We start from the raw sequence: 26093 nt of genomic DNA, 5'->3' as shown, positions 1-26093 counted from the left end.
ACCCCCTGTCCAGGGACCATGTGTGGGGGCAGGGAGCAGCTCCCCCGGGGGGGGGGGCACAAAGTGGGACATCCCCAAGGCTGCCCACCCTGACCCTCCTTGTGGGTGCTCAGGGTGTCCCTGACCCTGACACCCCCCTGCAGGGGCTGTGGGCAGGAGACAGAACTGCCACTTCACAGAAAAAAACAGATTTGTTTTCCTTCCACATGGGACCAAAAATGTGGGAAGGAGTCAGAAGAATCACACTCTTCCCTAAAGCACAATTAGAATCTGTTCTAGCTGTTGCTCTGGGTTGAGGAGCACCTGCCATTATGGTAAAAATCACAACTGGCCATGCTGAATTGGGGGGGGGGGGGCTACTTAAAATATTTCCGCCAGTCCAATTTACAAACAAGGAATCTGAGTGGTTCCTTCTGGCCCTTCAATATTTCAGCTGCTTCAACCCAGTCCTGCCGAAGTGTCAGTTTCATCCAAGGAACGTTTTTCTGGCCAGAGGAGCCAGCTCTGCCCCATAAAGCCCCAGATGCTGGAGTCCTGGGATTTGTTTCTGCAGCAAAGCCTTTTACCCCCATACATGAAGAGGTGTTTCACAGAATTGACACCAGAAGGGATAATTTAATCATCTAAGCTGGCCCCCTGTATAGTACAGCCCATTAACCACCCCCAGATACCCCACAGTGAGGACAGAGACTTAGATGACTCTAAACTGATACAGACCCAGGGCTGAGAGGGGCACCCCAGCCCTACAGCAGGCCAGTGGGACCAGGGCACACATAAACCCATCCCAGCAGTAGCAGGATTTCAGCCCCATTCTTCAGCAAGGGGTTCATGCTCCAGAACAAGGCAGGAGAAATCAAAGCAACCTGATTCTTTCCCTTGCCCCAGGATTCAGCTCCTGTAGGCCCCTACCTGCTCCCTGCAGGTCTGCTGTGTCTCTCTGACCACCTGGCTTGGTGGCCTCTTATCTCAGGCTCTGTGCTGCCCCACTCTCAAAACCATCACGGGGGGGGGGGGGGGGGCAGCTAATTAACTACAGGTGGGGGTGGGCTAAACCCACCTTCTTTAAAGGGCCAGACCAGCCTGAGCCAGACACAGCTGGTCTCCTGCTCTAGCTCCATCCGTTTAGATGTGGGTGGGAGTTTTTCCTTGGGAGTTGGATCAGACCTGTTGTGAAAGCAGGGTAAAGACCCCGTGTGGACGCAGTTATTCCACTAATAGAACAGCTCCAGTAGCGCCGCCTGGAGCTACGTTTTTGCCCAAGGTTTCTGTTTTCAGCTGCTTAGAACTTTGCCAAAGTTTCATTGTTTGGGACAAAACATCCCCCGCTGGGTGTCTGCTTCAGGTGAACTTGGGGAGTTTAAAACCACACATCTGGGGGGAAAGGCCATTTAGCCCATGTGGAAATTTTTTCCCAACCATTTGGTTCAGCAGCTCTAGTGCCCCCGTGTGGTGACACAGGGACCTTTGATGGATGTGGGGGGCAGAGGTCCTGGGGTCAGGGAGATGCCGCTCTTTGGGCAAGGGACTGTCTTCCTGGCCTGTATTTGTACAGCACCTGGCACTATGTGCTCCTGGTCCATGATTAGGATGCCCAGGCACTACTGTAATACTCCTAATACCATACAGCACCGAGCACCAGGTCTTGGTCTGACTGGGGTGCCTAGGCATTACCATAATACACCTACTAACTAACTAACTTATACAATGTGATCCCAACATGCTCTGAACTCAGAGACCAGAATAAACTGAGCCGTGGGTTAGAACAAGCCAGGAAAGAATTGTTTTCCTGGGGACAACTTTAAAATACGTTTTTAAAGCTTAGGGCAAAGTTTTGTTGTAGGGTTTTTCCAAGTTTTCATCAAAAAGCCAATATGCGTTAAACAAAGTCATTTGAATGGAAAATATATTTGGCACCCCAACCCCACTTATTGTTTAAAATAATCTCATGACATTTTAGGCCAATCTTGCAATTTGGGGCAGGGAGGGAGGGTGACTCAGGATTTTAAAATGCCTGGGGTTAGCAATGCTGGATGTCCCCTTACTCATTGGTGTGTGGCTCAGGGATAAGCCAGTAGGAGGTGCTATAGGCTGCCGGCTCGTTTCTTCTCTGGCTTCTCCATTGATTTCTGCAGAATTCCAGATTCCAGCCGTTATGGATTCATCACAATGATGACTATCCATGCTCCATCTTGGTTGGTGTTAACTCTGGTCCCTAACAACAAGTCAAAATGGCCAGTGTGTTAACCATTGATAATTTTAGCCCAAACATCTGGCTCGTACCAGGCTTGGGGACCGAGGGCAGGGCTTGCAGGTTACACCTGTCCCCTAACCTTTGTTGTGTCGATTTAGATTGCAAGTGCCTTGGGACGAAGGCCATCTCAGCGGGTGTCTGTGCAGCTCCGAACGAAGCCATCCCAATGTCTGCTGTTCTGTGTTTGCACAGCACCCCCAGCAGGGTCTGATCTTGATTGTCCATTCCCCTGACACCATTGTAAGAAACATGATTCTCTTCTCCTCCCTCTGAGCCCTGAGCTAGCTTAGACCATGCTGCCCATCACCTTGGCATCAGGCCTTTTATCACTTGCTGCCGAGGGAAGAGCTAAGGACAAGGCCAGAAGGAGACACAAGGAGGCAGTCCTGGGCCAGCATGGGTGCCATGAGATGCCCCCTCTGGGGATCACAGCATTGGGAGTTAATAGCTGAGTACAGGCACGCTGGGCCTGTTACATGCATGAGAGGGCAAACCCCTGCCCAACCCAGCCTGGGCCCCCAGGTGCCCCAGCCCAGCCCAAAACAGGTGTATAGAGAGCTCTGGGCTGCAAGACCTCTGAGCTGAGCCTTGCAGGTGCCAGACTAGCTGATCACGATGATCCCTTCTCCTCAATGGCTATAAATGAGCCTTCAGGACCAGCCCATGGCTGACCTGCTCAGCCGCTACCCTCCAGCAGTAGGGGAGCTCAGGGCCAGCATGGGCTTCCCCAGTGGTGGGTTGAGAGGCAGGTGCACCCCACATCCTGGGCAGCTCCTCCAGGGCTCATTTGTCTGGAGGCAAGACACTGGCAGAAGGTAAGGCCCCTCTGCCCAGCCCCCATGGGCTCTGGCCACTTGCTCCAGGAATGCAGCCACATGGCTGGTTGCTGGCAGTGCCGGCCCAGGAGCACATCTGAGGGGCAGAGCCCCAGCGGAGGTAACTTAGCATTGTGCGAGTGGTGTCAATGATCCCCAGCTGGTGTCAGTCTAGGGCACCCATGGAGAGCTGGCAACTAGCCCCGCTGGGGAGGTGGCCCCAAGTGTTTGTGCCATGATGCCCCAAGTGCTGGGTGGAAGACCAGGGATGAGTGGGACACGTAGGAGGCTGCTGAGGCATTTGCTGGTGTGCGGAGCGGGTCAGCAGAGAGCTGGACAGATGACAGGACGGGGAGCTCTCTTCTCTGTCTGTATGAACCCACTACCCCATTGCAGCACCAGGGGGCGCTGTGCTGCAGGGACAGGGAGTCTCAGGAGGGTGCACTCTCCCCTTGCAGATAGCACCAAATCCAGTACCCAAGAGCAGGCCTAGGGGACGCTGTGGTCAGTAGGGAGCATTTCCCCTCAGTCAGTGATGACCCCAATGCTCCTGTGGGGCGATAGGGGGCGCTGTGCTGCTGGTAGGTCTACTGCTCAGACAGACCCCAAACCTAGCCAGGCATGCTGAATAAAGATCCCCCAGGGCCCAGGCTCCATTCCAGCTCCCTCCATGAGAATCCCCCCTGCCTCTCTCAATCCCCATATAGGAGAATCTGGACTTGGGCATTTCCCCCACTTCCTGTCCCAAACTGCCATGCACAGGGCCCTGGATGAGCTAAATAAACTCCAGGCCCACTGCAGCACTGCCCTATTCCCCAGAAGGGGGCGCTGCAGCTACCATCCCTGCCAGGGGAGTCTCCTCTCCACTGAACTCACCAGGTCCGTATTAACCCCTGCTGCACTGAGGTCAGGTGCCTCCGTTGGTTCCTGGGCCTTCTGCAGCAGGTTGAGGGCCCAGCCATGGGGCCACCACATGCTGCCCAGTCCCTCCGGCTTGTCCCGCCTGGCAGCTTCTCAGCACCATTGTGGGGAGCTTCCTACCCAGCCTTCAATGTGCTTCTTAACCAGGGGGAGGGGAGCATCAGTCTCACAAAGTTACCAGTGGGGAAACTGAAGCACAGGAAGCTTGCCCAAGGTCAGTGGTAGCGGCAGGAACTGAGCTCAGGAGTTCTGGTTCACAGCCCCCTCCCTCCTGCTCAAAGCACTAGACCCCACTCTCCTCCCAGAGCTGGGCATGGAACCCAGGAGTCCTGAGTCCCAGCTGCTGCTCCCGAAGGGTTTCCCATAGCACTGCTCTCCTTGAGGGCTCTTCTAGCCTCCTGCAATGAGACACCTCTGACAGCTGGGCTGCAACATTTGCTTAACTGGTCTATAATTTACAACTCACATCTCATACCACAAAGGCAGCTGATTGGCTCCCTCTTGCCCCGCAGAACACAGCCCGGGGGTTTCCCTGTGGGGACAGAGGTAGTTAAAAGGCAGACAGGCGGCAAGGTGACTGTAACTTTGAGCCTTTTCTTGGAGCCAGAGCGACCACACCCCAAAGGCTGACAGGCAGGAGTGGGAATGTTAAAGGGGAAACCGAGGCACAAGAAAAGTTACTCGGCCAGGCACACAGAGCAACTAAGTGGCAGAGCTGGGAACAGAACCCAGAAATCCTGGTTCCCAGCCCCTCCTGCTCTAATCACTAGAGCCCACTCTCCTAGGTCCAGGACAGAACCCTGACTTCTGGCCATATGCCCCTCTTTAACCACGAGACCCTTCTTTCTTCCCCATCAGTAACAGAACCCAGGAGTCCTGATTCCCAGCCCCACCTCCATCACTAGACCCTCCCACCCATTCATAAGCAATGGGCTCGACTCCTGCCAAGCAGGATGAGAACAGCCCCTGTTGTGGCAACGCTTCCCTGCATCCCCGACACTGCAGTGAGGGGTACAGCTCAGTGGGGGCTGGAGCAGCAGGCACATGCATGAAGCTCCCATGGGGAGGTGCTGCAGGACAGGGCAGCATCCTGTGGGTGGGAACTTAGAGACAGTAGCCTCCCCCCACCCCTGGGGAAGGGGGTACACAGGGAATCCCTTCCCCCAGCCTCTGTGGATCTGCTGTGCCCTCAGCCCTTGTGCCTGCCTGACCTTCCCATGGGGCCAGCAGCCCACAGCTTTCACCCCAGTCATACACAGGGAGCCGCCTGCTCCCCTTTATCAGGAGTGATGTGGCTCCAGCCCCTCTAACCTTCATGCAATGCACGGGGGCTAGGACATCATGCTGAGTGCAGTCAGACAGGTGAGAGACAAGGAAAATGCAGGGAGTGGGACAGGGGCTCAGTGCCCCCATACAGCATTAGGGGGCGCTGTGCTACTGGGAGCAGGGTGGGGGAGCACAGCAGGGGCGCTCTCCCGTCATAGTGAGCACGGACCCTAGAACACCAGCGCGGCTCTAGGGGGCGCTATGCTGCGCGGAGAGGTTCCACTCTCCCTAAAGCTGGAGCCCTGATCAGTCATCGCAGAACCCAAGGTCACGTCCAGCACTCTGCACCCAGACAGGGCTACCGGTACCTAGACCGTCCCCGACAGGTGTTTGGCCACCGTGTTCTTAAAAACATGGCCCAGCCCATGGCCAGTGACAGGGTAGGAGCGCCAGCTTCCTCGCCAAAGTCCCCTTGGGGCAGCCCCCTGCCACCTGCCTACAGGCCCCATAAGATCCCCCTTCCCCTCCAGTCCTAAAACTGTTCTGCGCCGTTGCTGGTGGCTGTTAAGCAGCTGATGCAGCCCACCCCAGAGGCGGATGCATTTCAGTGTCAGGTCAGGGATCCCTGTATAAACAGCCCCCATGCTCCTCCCCAGCGGCAGCTGCCCTCACCAGCTCCTGCATCACCTGGCTCCAGATGGTCCATGATATGAGGCACAGCCCTCAGGTAAAGGGCTAGGCTGACCTTCGCCTGGCCCTGGGGAGCAGATGGGCCCAGAGCCAGGGGCAGAGGGCAGCTGAACCCTGGGTAGAGTTGCGGTAGGATGAGGGCCTCAGAGAGGGGCAGGGGGGTGGGTCACTGTATGGCAGAGGCAGGAGGGGGACCCTCCTGGGCACCCTTATGGGACCTGGCCACAAGTCCTCTCCCAGGACTCAACATTGGGTGCCACTCCTCTACCCTCAGGGTGGCCCCTACTTGCCCCGAGGGACCAGCAGTTCCCCACACCCACGAGCTTGCCCCCACCTCCCCTCAGTGCCCATCCTCCCCCCACCCAGGATACAGAGCACAGACCCCTCCTGTCGCTGCAACCACCTCTGGGAGCAGTGAGTGGGACTTGGCCTTTTACCCACGGCAGTGCCAGGGCCAGACCCAGGCTGGAGGTAGGAACCAGGGTGGGGCCAGCGCTGAGTTCCCCCCCTCTGCTTGTTGGCAAAACTACAGTGGTCCAAGAGAAAGTCACAGGCAGAGGGGGCAGCCGGGGGCTCAGATGAGGCGGGATGGGTTGGGGGGCAGCAGTCCCTGGCAGGGACTCTAAGAGATCCACCACCCCTGTCTTGCTTCTGCAGCCTTGGAGTCAAACTGCCCCCCGAGCACGGATCCAGGCAGATTCCCCGCCCAGTGAGTCCTTCAGAGTCCAAGGGGCACTGGTGGAAAACCCTCCGTCCCTTCCTGCGGTCCAGCTCTCCCCTGGGCTAGCAGGTGTCCGCAAGGTAGTCGAAATGACGGAAGGCCTCCTGCTCGGCAGCGGTGAGCTGGCGTGGCTCGCGGGGCGGCGTCAGTGCGGGCGCCTCAGCCGTGAACTCCTCGTCGAAGTTGCTGATGTCCTCACGCCCCTTGATGATGGGGACGAAGGGGGGAGGGAGCCGCCGGGCAAGCAAGGCCTCCCAGTCAATGACCTGAGAGGGGGAGCGGAGCAGTGAGCGAATGGGGGTGGCTGCAGCCAGACTGAGAGTTAGCCCTGCCGTTGGGAAACTCCGCCAGGCTAGGCCAGGGTGTCCCTGGCCAAGCCTTGGGCAGCAGAAGGCAACTGCAGGGTGGGAGGCACAGCAGGGGGCGCTCTCGCCTGGCAGTCAGTGCTGGTCGCAATGCCCCTGTGCAGCACCAGGGGGCGCTGTTGTCTAACGTGATCTTAGACCAAGGGGGCTGCACTTCATCCTGGATATGGGGGGAGGGGGCATCGCCTCCTGCTGGCTGAGCCAGGCATGGCAATGCCAGCATCCATAGGGGGAACCCCAGCAGGAGCCAGGCTGTAACCAGGGACGGGGGCTGCGCTGGAGGGTTGTTCTGTCTGGAGTGGGGGGATGGCCGCAGGGCAGGATGTTTGGGGAAGAAGGAGGGGGGTTAACATGGAGGTGGGGACTGACCCTGAAGAACGGCTGCTTCTTGACGTCCTCGGCATCCCGCTCGCTGGAGCCCAGGCGACGCTCCGGATTCCTGCGCAGGAGCTGGACAGAGACACAGTCACCCTCTAGTGCCCTTCCTCCACCCCACTCTCCATCCCCAGGAACCCCTCCCTGCCTCTGCTCTCCATCCCTGGCAGACCCCTCACGCCCACTCTCCATCCCCAGCGGAACACAGGCACTGCACTAAGTCACCCTTCCTGATCCCCACCCAGAGCAGAGCCCTGGAGCATGTGGATAGCTTGACCGGATGAGCCATATGCTGGAGGGGCAGGAGCTGCTCCATGTGGGGGGCAGGGTCCCAACCTCCCCTCGGTGCCCATCCCCGCCCCCAGCGTCTGGCCCCTCCCCCCAGAGCCTACCCCCTGCTCCAACAGGCCGTTCAGGAGCTGCCCTGTTCCCTGGCCCAGCCCCAGCATGTGTGTGATGGGGTCAAGGCCTGGCGCACTCACCCGGCGCATGACGCCGATGGCCTCGGTGGACAGAAAGCGGGGGTACCGCACCTCGTCATTCACAATGCTGTCAAACACCTCCTCCTCGTCATCGCCTGGGAATGGGGACTGTGGGGGGAGCCGGGGGGGGCAGGTCAGTGTCCTCCCAGCTCACAGCGACCCCCAGCACAAACCTGCCACCACCCTGCCCTGAGTGCCCCCCACAACTCCATTGGGCTGAGCCCATGCACTTCAGCCCTGAGCCAGCCCCCTACCCTGAACCAAGCGCCCCCCACCTCCACCCTACCCACCTTTGACCCAGCCCCCATCCTGTCCCAAGTGCCCTCCACCCTATGCCCCCCACCTGTGACCCAGCCCCTCCCCCAGTCCAAACCACACCCCCTCCCTCCATTCAGACGCACCCCCCATCCTGCTGAGAGCACCCCTCTGAACTAGTCCTCACTCTGGCCCCTCCCCCACCTTCCTGCCCCTCCAACTGCCCTCCCCCACCCCCATCAGTCCTGGGGTGGCCATGTGAAGGCCCAGGAAAAGACCTTGCCCTCTGACTCACCTCCCCCACCAACATCTCGTAGATCAGGACGCCCAGCCCCCACCAGTCCACGGCGCGGGTGTAGGACGTGTCTGTCAGCACCTCGGGCGCCAGAAACTCGGGGGTCCCGCAGAATGTGCTAGTGCGGTCGCCGTAGCCCATCCCTGAGCAGGGAGGGGAAAGGGTTAAACCCTGGGGTCCCCCCCATGCACTGAGCACCCCGCCCTTCACAGGGTGGGGGCTATGCCTGGGGCTTCCTCCCAACTCCCTGGAGGCCACAGACCCACCAAGGTTTCTGCCCCCACTACCCCCCCTTCAATTGCCCCCAAGCTAAGCAGGGTCAGTGCATGGAGAGAGCTCCCAGAGAGGGAGTGGAGGCTCAGCAGGGGGTGCTATCCCCTCAGGCAGGGCTGGCCCCAATATTCCAGTGCAGCACTTGGGGGCACTATGCTGCAGGGGGTGGGGTAGGGGCGCAGCAGAGGGCACTATCCCCTCAGGCAGGGCTGGCCCCAATATTCCAGTGCAGCACTTGGGGGCACTATGCTGCAGGGGGTGGGGTAGGGGCGCAGCAGAGGGCACTATCCCCTCAGGCAGGGCTGGCCCCAATACCCTAGTGTGGCACTTGGGGGCGCTGCCCTGCACGGGGTTGGGGCTCAGCAGGGGGTGCTGTGCTGCAGGGACTGGGGTGGGGGGCTCAGTAGGGGGCGCTGTCCTGCAGGGGGTGGGGGTGCTGTGCTGGTGGGGGGCTCAGTAGGGGGTGCTGTGCTGGTGAGGGGCTCAGTAGGAGGCGCTGTGCTGCAGGGGGTGGGGGGCTCAGTAGGAGGTGCTGCGCTGCAGGGGGTCAGGGTGGGGGCTCGGAAGGGGGCACTGAGCTGCAGGGGGTGGAGGTGGGGGCTCAGTAGGGGACGCTGTGCTGCAGGGGCTGCCAGACCCCAGAGTGGTTATTAACAACCCCTGAGCTCCCCACAGAGCTGCGTTTGTCCTGGTGCCCCTAGTACGGCGCTTCCATCCCCCTGCAGCCAGATACGCGCCTCTCCTTCACTTCCTGTCCCAAAGTGCTGCGTCCCCTCTGAGTCCTACAGCTGCCATGTCCCCCCATGGAAGTAGCTGCACTCCGGCACTGGCTGAACCACCCTCATATAAGCAGCTTCTATGTTGCACCCTAGAGGTGGCTGCATTGCAGCAGCAGGTGGAACGGGCACAGAGACCCCCAGCTACCTAATGGGCCCCAGTGGCAAAGTATCTTGACACTCACATGTAACTGCCCCTGGTACCCCTGCCCCCCTCCCTTGCCCTGTGCCCAGCACCCACCTTCCTTGCATAGGCCAAAGTCTGCGATCTTCACAAAACCCTCCTTGTCCAGTAATAAATTATCCAGCTTCAGGTCCCTGAAGGAGGAGGGTGCGAGGGTCAGTTTGTGCAGACCGGCAGGGAGTCCAGACTGCTGAGATCTATCACCAGCTATGGGAGGGGACTGAGGTCTAGTGGTTAGAGCAGGGAGGGCTGGGAGTCTGGACTCCTGGGTTCTATCCCCAGCTATGCACAAAATCCCTTCCCAGCTGTGTGCCTCAGTTTCTCTACCTGTACAGCAGGGTGCAGAGCGGGGAGCCCCATGCTGGACAAGGGAACGTTCCCCCCTCCCCCATTGTGTCTCTTACCTGTACACTATTTTGTGCTCATGAAGAAACTGCAATCCAAGGACGACGCAGGCGGCGTAAAACCTGCAGGGGACGATGGAGGCAGGGGTGGGTGTTAATGCTACAGCCTGTGCTGGGGCAGCCCCTCCCTGCTGGCTCTGCCATAGAGAGCAAACCCAGCCCAGTGCGGGAGAAAGAGTGGGCTGGAAGCCTGGACTCCTGGGTTCCAATCTTAGCCCTGGGAGGGGAAGGGTGTCTAGTGGTTAGAGCAGAGGGCTGGGAGCGCGGACTCCTGGGTTCCATTCTTAGCCCTGGGAGGGGAGCGGTGTCTAGTGATTAGAGCACAGGGCTCGGACTCAGGACTCTTGGGTTCCAGGCTGGCTCTGGGAAGGGAGTGGTGTCCAGTGGTTAGAGCAGGGGGCTGGGAGCCAGGACTCCTGGGTTCCAGGCCTGCTGGGACTGCCAGCAAGGCGCTGTGGGCTGATGTGTGGCTGCCCCGCACTCACGTGGCCCGCGGCTCAGTGAAGACGTCTGTGTGGATGTGCATCATGAGGTCGCCGCCGGCCGTGTACTCCATGACGAAGCAGACATGCTCAGGCGTCTGGAAGCAGGCGAAGAGGTTCACCAGGAATGGGTGCCGTGAGCTATTCACCGTCTCGAAGATCCGCTTCTCGCACATCAGGCTGCGGGGGAGGGGGGACATAGGCAGGGTTGGGGTGAGGGAGACGGTTCCCCAGGCCCCCAGCCCCTCTTCCCCCAGCAGGGGTCTCCAGAGGGGACTGGCTGGATCCCCATGGCACAGGGGGGTGCTGGGCACTCACCTCTCCACCTCGTCCCGTGCCACAATGTCCCCCTTCTTCAAGGCTTTGATGGCGTAGAGCTCCCCTGTGCGGCTGTACTCGGAGAGCAGCACCTGCAGCCACACACAGCCGGCGTTAGGGGCCGCATTGCAGCTGGGGGCCAGGGCTCATTGGAGGGGAGTGGGGTCTAGTGGTGAGAGCAGGGGGCTGGGAGCCAGGACTCCTGAGTTTTCTCCCCAGCTCTGGCAAGGATTCGTGGCATGACTGGGTGCAAATCACTTGTCTTCTGGGAAGGGCCTGGATGGGGTGGGGGGCACTTTAGACTTCCCACCACACACACAGTGGTGGGGGCTGCAGATGAATGAGTGGGGGGGAATCCTTGGGAGTTGCTAGGGGGGAGGGGCTGGGGAAAGGGGCATGGGTAGGGCTGGGTTCAAAACTCACTTTGCCGAAGTGCCCGCGTCCCAGCACGGCCAGGAACCTGAATTCATCCAGCGTCAAAGGTGTCGTCCTGGGGGGCAGAGGCAGAGTGAGAACTGGGCACCGCTGCGGCTGGCAGCCGGTGTGCGGCGGGGAGGGACCTGCGCACCATGGGCAGGGACTTCCCTTACCCCTGCCCCGGCCCAACCCTGAGCAAGGGCGGCTGCAAATGGTGCCCCCCTAATCCCCACCCCCTCTGGGGAGAGAAGGGCCCCAGGAGGGGAGGGGCTGCTCGCTTCACCCCTGCCCCCCGCACAACCCGACCCCCTCTGTCAGCCAGCTCTGGGCAGTGAGAGCCCCTGCTGGAGGCTGAGGGGGACAGGGTGGGACCGTGGGGATGGGGTGACAGTGCCAGCAGCTCTGAGGGTAAGGGAAGAGGTCTGTGGGCAGGAATGGGACTGACAAGTGGGTGTGGGGGGCAAGGCAGGAAGTGGGGAAGAGGCCTGGGGGTGTGAAGCGGTGGGGCCAGCAGGTGGGGCTAGGGGCAAGTGGGGGACGAATTGGGTCAGCAGGCAGAAGGGCTTGTGATGGAGGGGCAGGGCATGTGGCAGGTATCAAGCTGGGTTGGGCTCTGTTGCCAGTCTTGTCCCGGGAGTGGCTGGGCTTGAAGCAGGGCTGGGGGAAGGGGTCCCCCCCTGCCCTGGGGGCAACCACCAGTGAGATGCGTGGGGGGACAGCAGCTGGGGGTCTGGGTCAGGAGCAAATGGGGCTGAGAGGGACCCTCTGGTCTCTGGGGCTGGGCAGGCATGGGTGCAGAAGATGGGGGGGCAGTATGGGGGCAAGGGTACCTCACCTGTGCAGGGCACTATTCCCAGGCCTTCGGGTGTCTCCTCCCAGCACCAGCTCCTCATCTCCTGCTTGCGGGCTCTGGGGGACAGACGGGGGTGGGGGGTCAGGCAGACAGGAGCTCACCCAGCCCCCTCACTGCCCGCTGCACTAGGTGTGGGGGGTAGCTGAGATGGCAGCACCATCCCACGACAGCACTGGGTGGTGCCAGAGGCTGGAGGGGTGAGCTCCGGGGGTCACCAGGGCCTAACCTTTCCCACTGGGGTACAGAGGGGCTAGCCATGAGGCAGGGAATCTCCATCTACAACCCCTCGCTTCATCTCCAGGGTGCCCATCCCCATGGACTCTGGGCGCAGCTGATGGCAGCCCCGGCAGACAGGAGGGAGCGAGAGTCAGGTCCCTAGTCGCTGGTGGCAGGGGGCCCGTTCCCTCCCCTGGGCTCCGACTGCAGGGAGCCCCAGGGTGTGGCACTGGTTCCCCGTGGGGCTGGATGTGGGCTGCTGGGTCCCCATAGCTGGTGCGGGAGCCTAGGATGGGTGGTTCCCTGGGTCTGGCACTGCTGCCTGGCGATGGGTGGTTCTCTGTGCCTGGCGCCAAGGACCCAGCCCATCCCCGCCATCCCTGGGAGCTGCTCTAGGCACCACACTGGCGCCTTGAACCCCCAGCTGCCTGGAGCTGCTCTAAGGGACAGGATCAGCCCTCCACGTGGCAGGGGGGGTCTTACCAGTGCGCCCCTCTCCGGTCGCTCCCCGCCATCAGCCGGCTGGCCTGGCCGCTCCTGCAGCGGCTTATCAATGTCCAGGTTCAGCTTCTCGATGGAGAAGTCTCTGCGGGCAGGGAAGGCAGGGTTCAGAGTGGAAGACCCATGGGATCCACCCAGAGCCCCCTCCCCCCAGATCCCTGGAGCAGCTGGAGCTGGGCTGGCAGGTCTGACGACAAGAGGTACGTGCCCCCTTGTGATCCCCCCCGTAAGCATTTGTGGGGCGGGCCGGGCAAACCTCCTGCCCCCTTCCACAGCTGGGGGGTGAGGCACCCCAGGCTCCTGGTAGTATCTGGGCTCTTGCCCCACAGATCTGGGCCCCCCCATCACCCCTCTGGGGGGCAGCTTGGCCAGCCTGCTGGGGGTGTGGGGCCGATCCCTCTATCCCTCCACAGTGGGGGGCTGTCCCTGGGGACCCTCCCCAACCCCCACAGTCCGGGCCCCAGAGTGAGGGCAGAATGAGCCACCCAGGGGGCCATGCCAGGTGCAGTGAGCTCCAGCCCCCCACTCCTCCCGCTGCCCCAGGGACCCGCAGGGGCTCACCTAGCCAGGTTGTGGTGGCCCTCGGAGCCGGGCCCAGTGGGAACGTGGGCCGAGGGGCTATAGGCACCAGTGGAGCTGGTGGTGGGCAGGAGGCGCCGCAGCAGCCGCACCCAGGTAGCGATGTCGATGTTCATCTGACGGGCGCGCAGGAAGGCCTTGCCTGGGGTGTCAAAGGTCACGGTGGGACTGGTCCCCCCCATACCTCCAGTCACCCCCCAGATCTGCTTTAGGGCTGGGAATGTAGCCGAACCTGGAGCCTCAGCAGCAAAAGGCTCCAGTGCCCAGTGCCCATCCCCTAGGGGGATATGGGGCAGAGCCCAGTGTCAACCCCCAAGGGGGAGGGGCATAGGGTGCACAGCGTACCCCCACAGGGATGAATAGGGACATGGGGCAGTGTCAGCTCCCAATGGGGGAGGGGGACACAGGCTAGCACCCGGTGCCCACTCATATCTCTGGGCTGGGGAGTTCACGCAGGAGCCCCCCTGGGGCGCTGGGCCCTGCATTTAGGTCCTGCCCCACCGAGATGGCACCTTGCTGCTTGGAGAAAATCTTCTTCTGCCTCTGGAGCTTGGGGATGCGCTCGATGACAGGGTCGAAGAAGGTCACCTGGGGCGGCAAGAGATCGGGGTAAGAGGTTGGGCCCGGGCAGGAAGAGGGGGGCAAGGACAGGGTGAGGTCACTTCCCTCCCCACCCCCGCTGCAACACTGTTCTGTTCCCAGGGGCTATGGGGAAGCTCCCACCCCCTAGTGCAATGGGGCCACCACAGGTCCCACTCCAGAGAGCCCATGGGGTGACTGGCCATGTATAGAGGAGTAGGGGCCAAGCGGCTTCCCCCCCGCCGGTGAATTTACCTTGATAGGTGTTGGGAAGGGGACATGGCCAGTTCTTCTTCGAGTGCTTGCTCATATCCATTCCAATTAGGTGTGCGCGCACCGCGTGCACATTCGTCGGAAGATTTTTACCCTAGCAACACCCGGCGGGTCGGCTGGGCACCCCCTGGCATGGCGCCGCTATGGCACCCAATATATACCCTTGCCGACCCGACCGTCCCTCAGTTCCTTCTTAACACCCGTGTTGGTCGTTGGAACAGTGGAGCGCGGCTTAGCTGATCTCCACTTCCCTAGCTCTTCACCTGTTCTTGTACTTATTGTGTATATAGTTTTTATAGTTATAGTTGTAGTTTATACCTTATTAGCCTTTGTTAACGTAGTTCGTGTATATACTTTAGAGGGTTGGGGATTAGCCCCTTCTCCTCTCCCGGTGCCCGGGCCCATGCCTGGTTCACCAGGCTTCAAACCGTGCTCGGCCTGCCACCGGCCGATGCCAACGGGAGACCCCCACGACTCCTGCCTAAAGTGCCTGGGGGAATCCCATCTCACTGATAAATGCTGGATTTGCAAATCGTTTAAGCCGCGGACAGAAAAGGAGCGAGACTCTCGTCTTATGCAGCTCCTAATGGAGGCGGCCCTCATCCCTCCAGCTTTGGCACCGAGTGTCGCACAGTCCACGCCAGGAAGAAGTCCCTCGTCGGCACCGGAGAGCGCCGGCACAGCCAAGACGCCCCGGCACCAGTCATCACCGGCACAGAAGACAGCCCGGCATCGCTCCCCCTCCCCGCGTGCCAAGAAGGTTAAAGCTCCTGCGGCTCCAATACTTACACCGCAGTCTGAGCATCAACCAAAACCGAGTCGCCCGGCACCAACAACTGCCATGGCACTGGCAATCTCAGCACCGTTGATTCCGCCATGCAAGAGCTGTCGAGTCCGGTGCACGACAGCTCCCCGGCACAAGCCTCGGTAGAGCTTCTCGTTCCCACTATCCCAGAGACCTTTTTGATGGTGAGGGAACTCATTGCTTTAACGGAGCCCACCCTGCCTCAACCCCAGGCACCACCGGTGCGGGTTATTGCATCAACGGGGAAGCCTGCCCTGGTCAGACCACCTTCCATCGAAGCCGCAGGCAGACACCACTCGAGATCGAGATCTCGCCAGCATTCCCGATCTCACCACCGGTCCCGATTCAGGCGCTGCTCGCAGTCCCGGTACCGATCCCCTTCTCGGTACCGGTCGTACTCGCGGCACCACTCAAGATCTCGCTCTCTGGACCGATACTCTACACGTTGGTCCAGCTCCCGGCACCGTTCCCGCCATAGCTGCTCTCACCATCGAGCTTCTCGATCCCAGTCGACCTCCCAGCACCGCACTGGTCACAGGTCCTGTCACCCTCTCAGCACCGGTACGACTCCCAGTACTGCTCTCCGGTGCGGCATGACGCACGGTATCCTGCGCACAGGGCTCCTCCTCACGGACTCTCTGCTCTCATGGCCATCACAGCACCCATCTGAGTCTTCACGCGCTGATAGCACCGTGTATGGGGATTCAGAACCGCAGAGCCGTGTCCTTCAGGAGGCCCAGGGCACGGAACAAGCGCCTCAGTGGTCCTTCTGGATGCCTTGGGCATATCACCAGGCCCAAGGCGAACCCACGGATACATCTCGTTCCGCCCCGTCGGAACATCATGCACCGGAGGCCACTGTTAGCCGCCCTCCTCCAGCAGGTACAGACGTTTTGGCTCTCGCGCAGGACCCTCAGGTGTTCCCGGACCCTGATGTTCCTCAGGAACAGGAATCACTGCATGAGCCAGTCGTGCCGGGTCTGTCGTCCTCCTCTTCACCAGACGAGGCAGTAGTCGGTACATCAGCATTGGGCCCGCCCCCGACTGACCTCCGAGCCCACCAGGACCTTCTCCGGCGAGTTGCTTTAAATATCAACCTGCAGGTGGAGGAGGTCCCGGAGGTGGAAGACTCGGTCATAGACATACTATCAGCAGACGCCCCAACTCGCGTGCCTCTGCCATTCATCCGCTCTATCCAAGCCAAAGCAGACACTATTTGGCAGTCTCCGGCGTCTATCCCTCCTATGGCCAGAAGCGTGGAAAGGAAATACATGGTACGCTCTAAAGGGTACGAATATCTATATACCCATCCTCCTCCATGCTCTCTGGTCATTCAATCTGTGAATGAGAGAGAGCGCCATGGCCAACAAGCCCCTGCCCCAAAATTGCAGGAGGCTAGACGGATGGATCTATTAGGGCATAAGGTCTACTCCGCTGGGGGCCTTCAACTGTGGGTGGCTAACCAACAGGCCCTGCTCAGCAGGTATAATTATAACACCTGGCAGTCAGTGGGTAAGTTCGCTGAACTGATCCCACAGGACTCCTGTCCGGAATTCCAAGCCCTTCTGGAGGAAGGGAAGAAAGTAGCACGGAGTTCCCTGCAGGCCTCACTCAACGCTGCTGATTCGGCGGCCAGAACCGTGGCCTCGGGGATTACAATGCGGAGAATATCGTGGTTGCAAGTTTCGGGTCTACCCCCTGAACTGCAGCACACTATTCAGGACCTTCCGTTTGAGGGCCAGGGCCTTTTCTTGGAGAAAATGGACCCTAGACTCCAGAGTCTCAAAGACAATCGCGTCATCATGCGTTCCCTCGGGATGCATACTCCGCAAACCCAACGAAGGTCCTTCCGGACCCAGCCTCAGCACCCTTACCCCCCCATCCAGGCCACGACAAGACTTTAGCAGGAGGTGTGGTCACAGGAACCGCAGACAGCAATCGGGTTCCAAAGGGGGCCAGAATAACGGTCCCACCAAATCATCAGCGGGACCAAAACTGAACTTTTGAAGGTGCGCCCAAGAGCAGAGCACCAGTCCTTCCCCAGGATCCTCTTCAGTTCTCCAACCGCCTTTCCTCCTTCCTCCCTGCATGGGCCCAATTAACTTCAGACCGTTGGGTCCTACGCACGGTGGAATTTGGATACCACCTCCAATTTATTTCGCCCCCTCCCTCCCACCCGCCCTCCCCGTCCCTCTTCAGGGACCCCTCTCACGAGCAAATCCTCTGGCAGGAGGTTCGTACACTCCTCTCAATCGGAGCTATAGAGGAGGTGCCGGAGGAGTTCAGGGGCAAGGGATTTTACTCCCGATATTTCCTAATTCCCAAGACAAAAGGAAGTCTCCGACTCATCCTGGACCTACGTGGTCTCAACGTCTTCCTGAAGAAGTTGAAGTTCTGCATGGTGTCACTGGGGACCATCATCCCATCCCTGGATCCCGGAGACTGGTACGCTGCTCTCGACATGAAGGATGCGTACTTTCACATCTCCATTTACCCTTGCACAGACGGTACCTAAGGTTTATGGTGCACCATCAACACTTTCAATTTACGGTCCTTCCATTTGGCCTCTCCACCGCCCCGCGCATGTTCACAAAGTGTATGGCTGTAGTGGCCGCCTTCCTCCGTCGTCGGCGCATACGCGTCTTTCCTTACCTAGATGACTGGCTTATTCGCGGGACCTCCAAGGCCCAAGTCTCCAGGCATGTTGCCATCATCACGGACCTATTCGAGCGATTGGGACTGATGATCAATATAGACAAGTCCACTCTAGTGCCCACTCAAAGAATAGAATTCATTGGAGCCATTCTAGACTCCACACTCGCAACAGCCTGCCTTCCGCTACCCCGATTTCAGGCAATAGTCATGGCCATAGAAAACCTTCAAACTTTCCCGACGACCTCGGCCCGTACCTGCCTCAGCCTTCTCGGCCATATGGCTGCGTACACTTTTGTAACCAAGCACGCCAAACTCCACCTGCGTCCCCTTCAAGTCTGGCGAGCCTCAATTTACCGCCCAGGCAGGGACTCCATAGATATGATCATCACCGTTCCTCAAAGTGTCTTAGGCTCCCTCAGCTGGTGGCTAACACCTTCCCTGGTGTGTGCAGGCATGCCGTTCCATCCGAGACAACCCTCAGTATCCCTAACGACGGACACGTCGTCTCTTGGCTGGGGGGCACTCCTAGGCCATCGTCGCATGCAAGGCCTCTGGTCAGCCCAAGAGCTGGCATTGCACATAAACGTCCGGGAGCTGAGAGCAGTCCGCCTCGCCTGCCAGACTTTCCAGCATCATCTGCAGGGCCGTTGTGTTCTAGTGCTCACAGACAACACAACCGCAATGCACTACATAAACAAGCAGGGAGGGACTCGATCTTCCCCCCTTTGTCAGGAGGCGATCCAACTGTGGGAATTTTGTATAGCCCACTCTATAGACCTGGTAGCTTCCTTCCTCCCAGGAGTCCGGAACACACTGGCAGACCATCTCAGCAGATCCTTTCTCGCCCATGAGTGGTCTTTTCGCCTGGACTTTGTTCATTCCATCTTCCAGAAGTGGGGCTTTCCCCACATAGACCTCTTCGCTTCCCGCAACAACCAGAAGTGTCAGAGGTTCTGCTCCTTCCAGGGTCTCGCCCCAGGCTCAATATCGGACGCCTTCCTAATATCTTGGGCGAACCACTTGCTTTACGCCTTTCCACCCTTCCCGATGGTGCACAGGGTTCTCGTAAAGCTTCGCAGGGACAGGACTCGACTGATTCTGATCGCCCCTGCGTGGCCCCGGCAACACTGGTACACCACGTTGCTGGACCACTCGATAGCCAACCCGATCCCCCTGCTCCTCCATTAGGACCTGAGAACGCAGGACCACGGCAGGCTTCTCCACCCAGACCTGCAATCCCTCCATCTAACGGCGTGGCTCCTGCTTGATTAACCCAATCGAAGTTACGCTGCTCTGCCCCGGTGCAAGAGATACTCCTGGGTAGCAGGAAACCTTCTACTCGGTCTACTTACTTAGCCAAGTGGAAACAGTTTTCTTGCTGGTGTGAAGCGCGGAATGTCGCACCTACGGAGGTTCCCGTATTGGATTACCTCTGGCATCTCAAACAACAGGGCCTCGCGATCTCATCTTTGCGAGTACACCTAGCGGCTATCTCTATTTTCCACCCCGGGGAAGGCACTTACTCCATTTTCTCCCACCCTATGGTCTCGAGGTTCCTCAAGGGGCTGGAGCGTCTTTTTCCCCTGGTGCAACGCCCCGCCTCTTCCTGGGACCTCAACTTAGCTTTGACGAGGCTTATGGCCCCCCCGTTCGAGCCATTGGCAACCTGCTCACTCCTATACTTATCGTGAAAAACAGCCTTCCTTGTAGCCATTACATCGGCTAGGAGAGTCTCTGAACTTCGGGCTCTCATCGTGGACCCACCATACACGGTAATCCACAAGGACAAGGTGCAGCTACGCCCACATCCGGCGTTCCTCCCGAAAGTAGTCTCAGCCTTTCATCTCAACCAGGACATATTCCTCCCGGTCTTCTTTCCCAAACCCCACACATCACGTAAGGAGCAGCAGTTGCATTCACTAGATGTCCGTAGGGTGCTCGCCTTCTATATTGACCGTACGAGGACCTTCCGCAAAACGCCCCAACTCTTTGTTGCGGTGGCAGACCAGATGAAAGGCCAGCCTGTCTCTTCCCAGAGGATTTCGTCCTGGGTAACGGCATGCATCCGGGCTTGCTATGATTTAGCTCACGCCTCTCCGGGCCATGTTACCGCACATTCGACCAGGGCCCAGGCCTCATCGGCCGCCTTCTTAGCTCGAGTACCTATTCAGGAGATATGTTGAGCGGCTACATGGTCTTCGGTGCACACCTTTACTTCCCATTATGCCCTGGTGCAACAATCCAGAGACGATGCGGCCTTTGGCGCGGCAATCCTGCACTCTGCAGTTTCTCACTCCAACCCCACCGCCTAGGTAAGGCTTGGGATTCACCTAATTGGAATGGATATGAGCAAGCACTCGAAGAAGAAAAGACGGTTACACACAGTTGTAACTGTTGTTCTTTGAGATGTGTTGCTCATATCCATTCCAAACCCACCCTCCTTCCCCACTGTCGGAGTAGCCGGCAAGAAGGAACTGAGGAGCGGATGGGTCAGCAGGGGTATATATTGGATGCCATAGCGGCACCACGCCAGGAGGTGCCCAGCCGACCCGCCGGGTGTTGCTAGGGTAAAAATCTTCCGACGAACGTGCACACGGCGCGCGCACACCTAATTGGAATGGATATGAGCAACACATCTCGAAGAACAACAGTTACAACGGTGAGTAACCGTCTTTTCCCCTCACCCCAGGTTCTGTTCCCTGCTCCCCCCTTCCCAGGACTGCTCCCCACTCCCCCTCAGGGCCTGGTCCCCCTCGCTGTTGCCCCAATCCCACCCCCTGCAGGCATCACCTCGGCGAGCAGGGTGCCCTGGGGCTCCAGGTCCAGGTGGATCTCATGGCGTTGGTTGTCCAGGAAATCCTCCAGCTTGAGGTGCTTCAAGGCACAGAGGCTGCGATAATCCCGCCAATACACCGAGATCTCCAGCTCCCGCGCCTGGGGGGCAGAACCAGGAGTGAGAGAGGCCCCAGGGCCCCAGCCAGGGCTATGAGGCAGCTGGGGGTGGGGGGCAAGGCAGTGTGGAAGCCCCACCCACCACCTGGAAGCTGCACCCACAACCCCCCCCCCCCCCCCCCAAGGAGCTGGATATTTGGGCTAAAATGTCCAGCAGTAAAACAGCTCCCAGCACTGGAACCATTATTAAGTTCCAGTGTAAACAGTTTCCCACTGACCTGGGGTCATTTTAACCCCTTCCAGTAGCTATTTCTGCTATGGCTCAGCTGAGTTTTGGGCGAGGAGCGGGGACTACAACTCGGTTAGAGCTGGAGTGCAGATGGGAGCTGTCTGCCCTGCTAAACACTTCGGGCTGGGGGAGGACCCATCCACACTACAAAGTGTGACAATGAAGCAGAATCAGCACTGGGCCATGATGGAACCAGGTGCCCTAATGTGCTTAAGAACACAGGGTCCGGGGGACAGAGCGGCTGAGCACTGGAAGCCCAGCTTTGTTCACTTACCAGGCTTGGATTGGCAGTGCGGGCAGTGCAGCAATCAGGCTGGGGTTGGGGCTGGGGATCAGGACTCCTGGGTTCTATCCCGAGTGCTGGGAAGGGAGTGGGGTCTAATGATTAGAGCGGGAAGGGGGGGGGCGAAGGGCCAGAACTCCTGGGTTCTATCCATGGCTCTGGAAGGGAAGTAGGGTCCAGTGGTTACAGCGTCGGGTGAGGGGTGCTGAGGGTCTGGACGCCAGGGTTCTATTCCTGGCTCCACCTCCCTCAGAGAGGTTCATCTGATTCAGGTGCATGGCTGCTCTTTAACCAGACCTAGCGTCCTGGAGCAGCAGGGCCTGATGGTTGCGCCTCCTGCCCACACTCACCCTCTCCAGCTCCAGGGCGAAGGTCTGGTTCCAGGCCTGCTGGCCTACAGGCTTCCAGGCTGTCTGCCCCATCACAGTGTTATCCAGCTTCAGCACGGCGCTCACCTCATCTGTGGGGAGAGGCACACGTCACCCCTTAGCTGTCCTACCGCTGCCTCCTCGGAGCTGGGCTCTTATCCAACCCCCCGGCCCCGGCCCCGGCCCCCTTACCATGCCACTCAGAGCAGCATGTCTGGCCGCTGCGCCGCCCAGACACACTGCTGCACTGCCCTGAAGGAGCATGCAACCCTGCCACCCAGAGCGCTGCACGTGTGGCAGCGTGGCTGCGAGGTGGGGGGACAGTGGGGGAGGGGCTGGGGGCTCAAGGGCCGGGCAGGATGGTCCCGCCGGCTGTACTTTGCCCACCTCTGACATAGTGGGTACCACGGTAAATGCTATTATACCAGTAGCTACCAGGGGGTGCTGTTACACAGCCCGATGCTCTTTGCATGCGAGTAAGTGTTCAGCCTCGGGAGACACGCTGCGTGTTGCTGGTGGCACTGTCGTGCCCATGCTTCGCATGACAGCTGCTGCAAGTGGCAGGGGAGTCTGATCCCAGCCTGGGTCTCTCCAGCAAGAGTCAGTGCTTGGGGCAGAGTTGCTTCCTGGGCAATAAGAGTTGGTGCAGGGCTGTGGTCTTGGGCTGCCCTGAATGCTACTGTGCCCACCTCTGCGCCAGGACTGGGGCACCGACAATAAATTAATTTCATTGAGGGACTCCCCAGACTCTGTGTCATGATTTCTCTCCCAAGGGGAAACCGCCCTGCCTTGTGCTGTGGGGAGTGTGCCTGGGTGATAGTCCCAATGCCCCCCGAATGCCTGCCAGCTGACAATTCCTTACAACCACCCCCTACCCCCATCAACAACCATCCTCCGCCTCCAAGCTAGCCTTGTGCTGAGGCAGACAGAGTCTAATCCATCTCCCCCTCCCTTACCCCACACACCACCCCCGATCCCCTCTTCCATCCCCTCTACAGCACCCCCCCAATTCTCTCCCACATCCTTCTGATCCCCCTCCCCTGCAGCACAACACCCTCCTTCGGTCCCCTCCCTCTCGGCAGCAATTCTATGGGGTCCCCTCCCCCATCCCCACCTGCATCCCTCCAATCCCCTCACCCAGTCCCTGCTGCAGCACAACACACCCCCCGGGTGTTCCCAGTCAGGGGCTGGGCGCCTGGCTCACTCACTGCTGAAGTCGTCGGACTTGAGGACGGTCCGGCCACTCAGGCTGCCGCTGCGGCTGTAGAGCCCCCGCCCACTGCGGTTCATGAAGATGGTGCGCGCCTCGCCGGGGTTGTTGCAGGGCAGCGAGACAGTACCACCACGGGTCCGACCAGGCACCGACTCCAGCAGCCCACTGCAGCCCAGCAGCTGCACCTCCAGCATCCCTGGGGAGGGGGGGAGTTAGAGCAGGGGGCTGGGAGCCAGGACTCCTGGGTTCTGTCCCTGTCTCTGGGAGGGGAGCGGACTAGTGGTTAGAGCAGAGAGAGGTTGGGAGCCAGGACTCCTGGGTTCTATCCCAGCTCTCTCACGGACTTGCTGTTCCCCGGGGGGCATCGGGGGGCTGGTACCTGTGGGACGCTAGGGGGCACTGCCCCAGGGGGCTGGTACCTTGGTGTACCTGTGAGGGGTGAGGGCTTGCAGAGCGTGCTGTACTGGTTGTGCTGGTAAGGGGTGTTGTTGCGGGTGCTGAAGGCAGATGAGGTGGCCATGATCAGCTCCTCCTTGATGAGGCAGCCCTTGGGGTGATCCTCAGGCAACTCCCCCAAGCGCCGCTCCAGTGCCAGGCGCAGCAGGTCCAGCTTCTGGCTCGACTCGGTCAGCTTCGCCTGGGCCTGCAATGGGCATAGCGCGGGCATGGCTCCAGAGACCCCCATGTCCCCACATGCACTCACCACGCCCGCCATGACCCCCCAGAGATCTTGGACTTGCGCCCACAGATAAACCCCAGCCCTGTGCACCAAACCACCCCCAATACCCCCTGCTCCCCCCGACAGCCACCTCTGCTTGCTGCCCTCGGACCCCGTCCTTCTCAATGGCCCTGTGGAGAGGGGATTAGAGGGGGGGCAGTACCTCAAGTGATAGCCCTGCGGGGAGGAGTGGCTGAGGAGGGTTGAGGGAGGCAGTACCTCAGCGATGGCCCTGTGTGGGGGCAGGGGGGGGGGATTGGTTCAAGGAGAGGCCGAAAAAAACAGTACCTCAGCGATGGCCCTGCGGGGAGGGGCTGAAGAGAGGCCAGGGAGGAGGAGACTACAGTAGCTCAGCGATGGCCTTGTTGGGGGAGGGGGGGGGGAGGAGGTTTCGAAAAGAGGCCAGGGGGGCAGTATCTCAGCGATGGCCCTGTGCAGGAGGGGGACGGACAGTACCTCAGCGATGGCCTTGCGGTCCGGTGTCCTGGCAGAGCCCAGCAGGCGCAGCACGTTCTTAGCCCCCTCGGACACAGCGTGCTCCACGCGGAAATGATGGCGCAGCTCCTCGATGCGCAGCTCCATGCAGCTCAGGTCCAGATTCCCTGCGGGGGGGGAACGCACAGTGCTGGGTCAGACGCCTGCCCTGGCTGGGAGCTCCAGGCTAGGGGTTGGGGGGCAGACCCAGAGGCCCTGCCCTGCAGCCATAGAACAGTGAACAGGACTCCTGGGTTCTATTCCGACCATGGAAGAGGAGAGGGAGTTGAGTTTCATGACTGTGAACTCAAACAGCCCCCATGTCCCACCCCAGAAGTGGCTGCATCTCAACACCGGGAGAGAGGTCCCTGTATAACCTGTCTCTGTGCCGCACCCCATAGGTGGCTGCACATCTAGGAGCTGGGGCGCATCCCAGTGTCCTGTCCCATTAACCCCAGCCAATTCCTCTCCACGGGTCTCAGCTCCACGGGGCTGACCGGTGAGCGCCAGGCTAGGACTTAACAATCAAAGCCAGGCTCACTGCTCCTTGGGGGGCTCTGGAGAGAAGGGAGCGCCTCCCCGGGTTGCCGCCTTCCCTGCCCACCCTGCATAGCACTAGAGCTGTGCCCCCGCTCCCCCCACAGCTGTGCCTGTCCCATAGGCCTGGCTGTAGCCAAAGCTGCCAGGGTTCCCTCCCACTGAGCAGCGTTTGGGGACGGGGGGGGACGCAGCTAGGGAAAGGCCAGGCCTGGAGGGCTGGGAAATGGGCTGCAGGAAATAGGGTGGCTGTAGCTTGGAGTGGGGGGGGGACCTGCAGGGGCCCCAGTAGGCCTGCAACGATGGTCCGGCTGGCATGTGGATGGGTGCAGCTCTGGGAACAGGCAGCAGCAGGGGGCTGCCAGGGTGACGGGTGCTTGGATCAGTAAAACGCCCTGGTGCAGAGCTGCCAGGAGAGGGGCATTGGCAGAACCACCTGGGATTTGTTGCGGGGAGAGGGACAGAGCCAGAGTTTGGGGGGGGCAGCCCACCTGTGCTACCTGGGTGCTGGGGAAGCCCTGACCAGGGGGATCCAGTGTTAGGGGGGATCCCTGCCCCCTACCCTGTGGCTGGGCCACGGGATGCCAGGGGGTGGGTTCGCTGGATAAACACCACCCAAGTTGACAGGGCTCCAGGATCTGCCCGCCAGGCCCCACCCCCTGACCCACAGCGGTCTAGTGAGCAGGGCCATGGGGAGCAGAGGATTGTGGGAGTTTGGGCAGGGTGAGTATTTACAGCAGGAGCTTATGGACACACTACCCTGGCCCCCACCCTGCTGCTCATCCCTCACCCCTCCTTGTCTCCCCACCCCCCAAGTACCCCATGCCCCACAGCTCCCCAGCCTATTTCCCCTCCCCCCCACTGCCCCTCCCACCTTGCACGTCCTCGCCCTCAGGTGGCAGCACGTCAGCCTGCGCGGCTCTGCGGATCTGCATGCGGATGATATTGATCTTGGTCTTGCTGTCTTGCAGCATCTGCTGGGCCGTTTGCAGCAGCTTCCGGTCCTGGGGGGCAGACAGAGGAGGGGGTTGGGAGGGCTGCTGAGCCCAGAGCTGCCAGAGGAGCTCCCTCTATCCCCCACACACACACGAGTCCGAACCCCTATAGCAAGGGCAGCTCCCTATCTCAGCCCAGCCCTTGTGGGGCAAACCCCTCGTACACCTTGAGGGCTGGATGGGCCCCAAGGAGCAGGATCTCCTCTCCCCACTATGGGGGAGCTCTGGGGTTTGGGGCATCACCAGCCCCTCCCCCCTCCCTGCTGCTTTCCCCAGATCTCCCTGCCAGAGCCACAACACTACCCCTGGGGGAAACTGAGTCACACAGTGGGGACATGCCTGGGAATAGCGCGACATCCCTTTAAATAGTCTGTCAGTCCTTGAGTGGTGCTCACTGGGTTCTGTGCCATAGCAGCAGCGTGGGGGGAGCTGGGGCTGGCCTGTGCCATGGGGGAGCAGCTGGGGCTGGGCAGGGGGCAGCTGATTATTATTGGGGGAGATACACACAAGAGGGAGAAAGAGAGAAAGGCTGGGGGCTGGCAGAGAGCCAGGGAAGTGGCGGGGGGGGGGGGG

The 26093-nt window shown here is 60.2% G+C and overlaps 1 protein-coding gene across 2 annotated transcripts in view; it reads right to left on the bottom strand.

Annotated features, from left to right (window-relative positions):
* Positions 1–4421: 4421 nt before the first annotated feature.
* PKN1 (protein kinase N1) overlaps positions 4422–26093 on the bottom strand; it is a 55728-nt gene continuing 34056 nt past the window's right edge. For both annotated transcript variants that reach the window (XM_032781411.2, XM_032781410.2), the window contains exons 4-22: positions 25400–25529; positions 23971–24116; positions 23226–23439; positions 22792–22992; positions 21566–21675; positions 20542–20685; positions 13952–14027; positions 13422–13581; positions 12843–12945; positions 12126–12199; positions 11297–11363; positions 10874–10965; positions 10559–10735; positions 10074–10136; positions 9727–9803; positions 8437–8579; positions 7887–7994; positions 7399–7479; positions 4422–6930 (exon numbers count right to left, since the gene is read on the bottom strand). In XM_032781411.2, the coding sequence (XP_032637302.1) occupies positions 6727–6930; positions 7399–7479; positions 7887–7994; positions 8437–8579; positions 9727–9803; positions 10074–10136; positions 10559–10735; positions 10874–10965; positions 11297–11363; positions 12126–12199; positions 12843–12945; positions 13422–13581; positions 13952–14027; positions 20542–20685; positions 21566–21675; positions 22792–22992; positions 23226–23439; positions 23971–24116; positions 25400–25529 (2370 nt within the window). In that variant the 3' untranslated portion in view covers positions 4422–6726. The remainder of the gene's footprint in view (positions 6931–7398; positions 7480–7886; positions 7995–8436; positions 8580–9726; positions 9804–10073; positions 10137–10558; positions 10736–10873; positions 10966–11296; positions 11364–12125; positions 12200–12842; positions 12946–13421; positions 13582–13951; positions 14028–20541; positions 20686–21565; positions 21676–22791; positions 22993–23225; positions 23440–23970; positions 24117–25399; positions 25530–26093) is intronic.

This window comes from Chelonoidis abingdonii, chromosome 26, assembly GCF_003597395.2.
Source record: "Chelonoidis abingdonii isolate Lonesome George chromosome 26, CheloAbing_2.0, whole genome shotgun sequence".
Classification (NCBI taxonomy): domain Eukaryota; kingdom Metazoa; phylum Chordata; order Testudines; family Testudinidae; genus Chelonoidis; species Chelonoidis abingdonii.
Note: the sequence above shows the minus strand (reverse complement) of the source record. Positions and strands in the feature narration are given on the sequence as shown.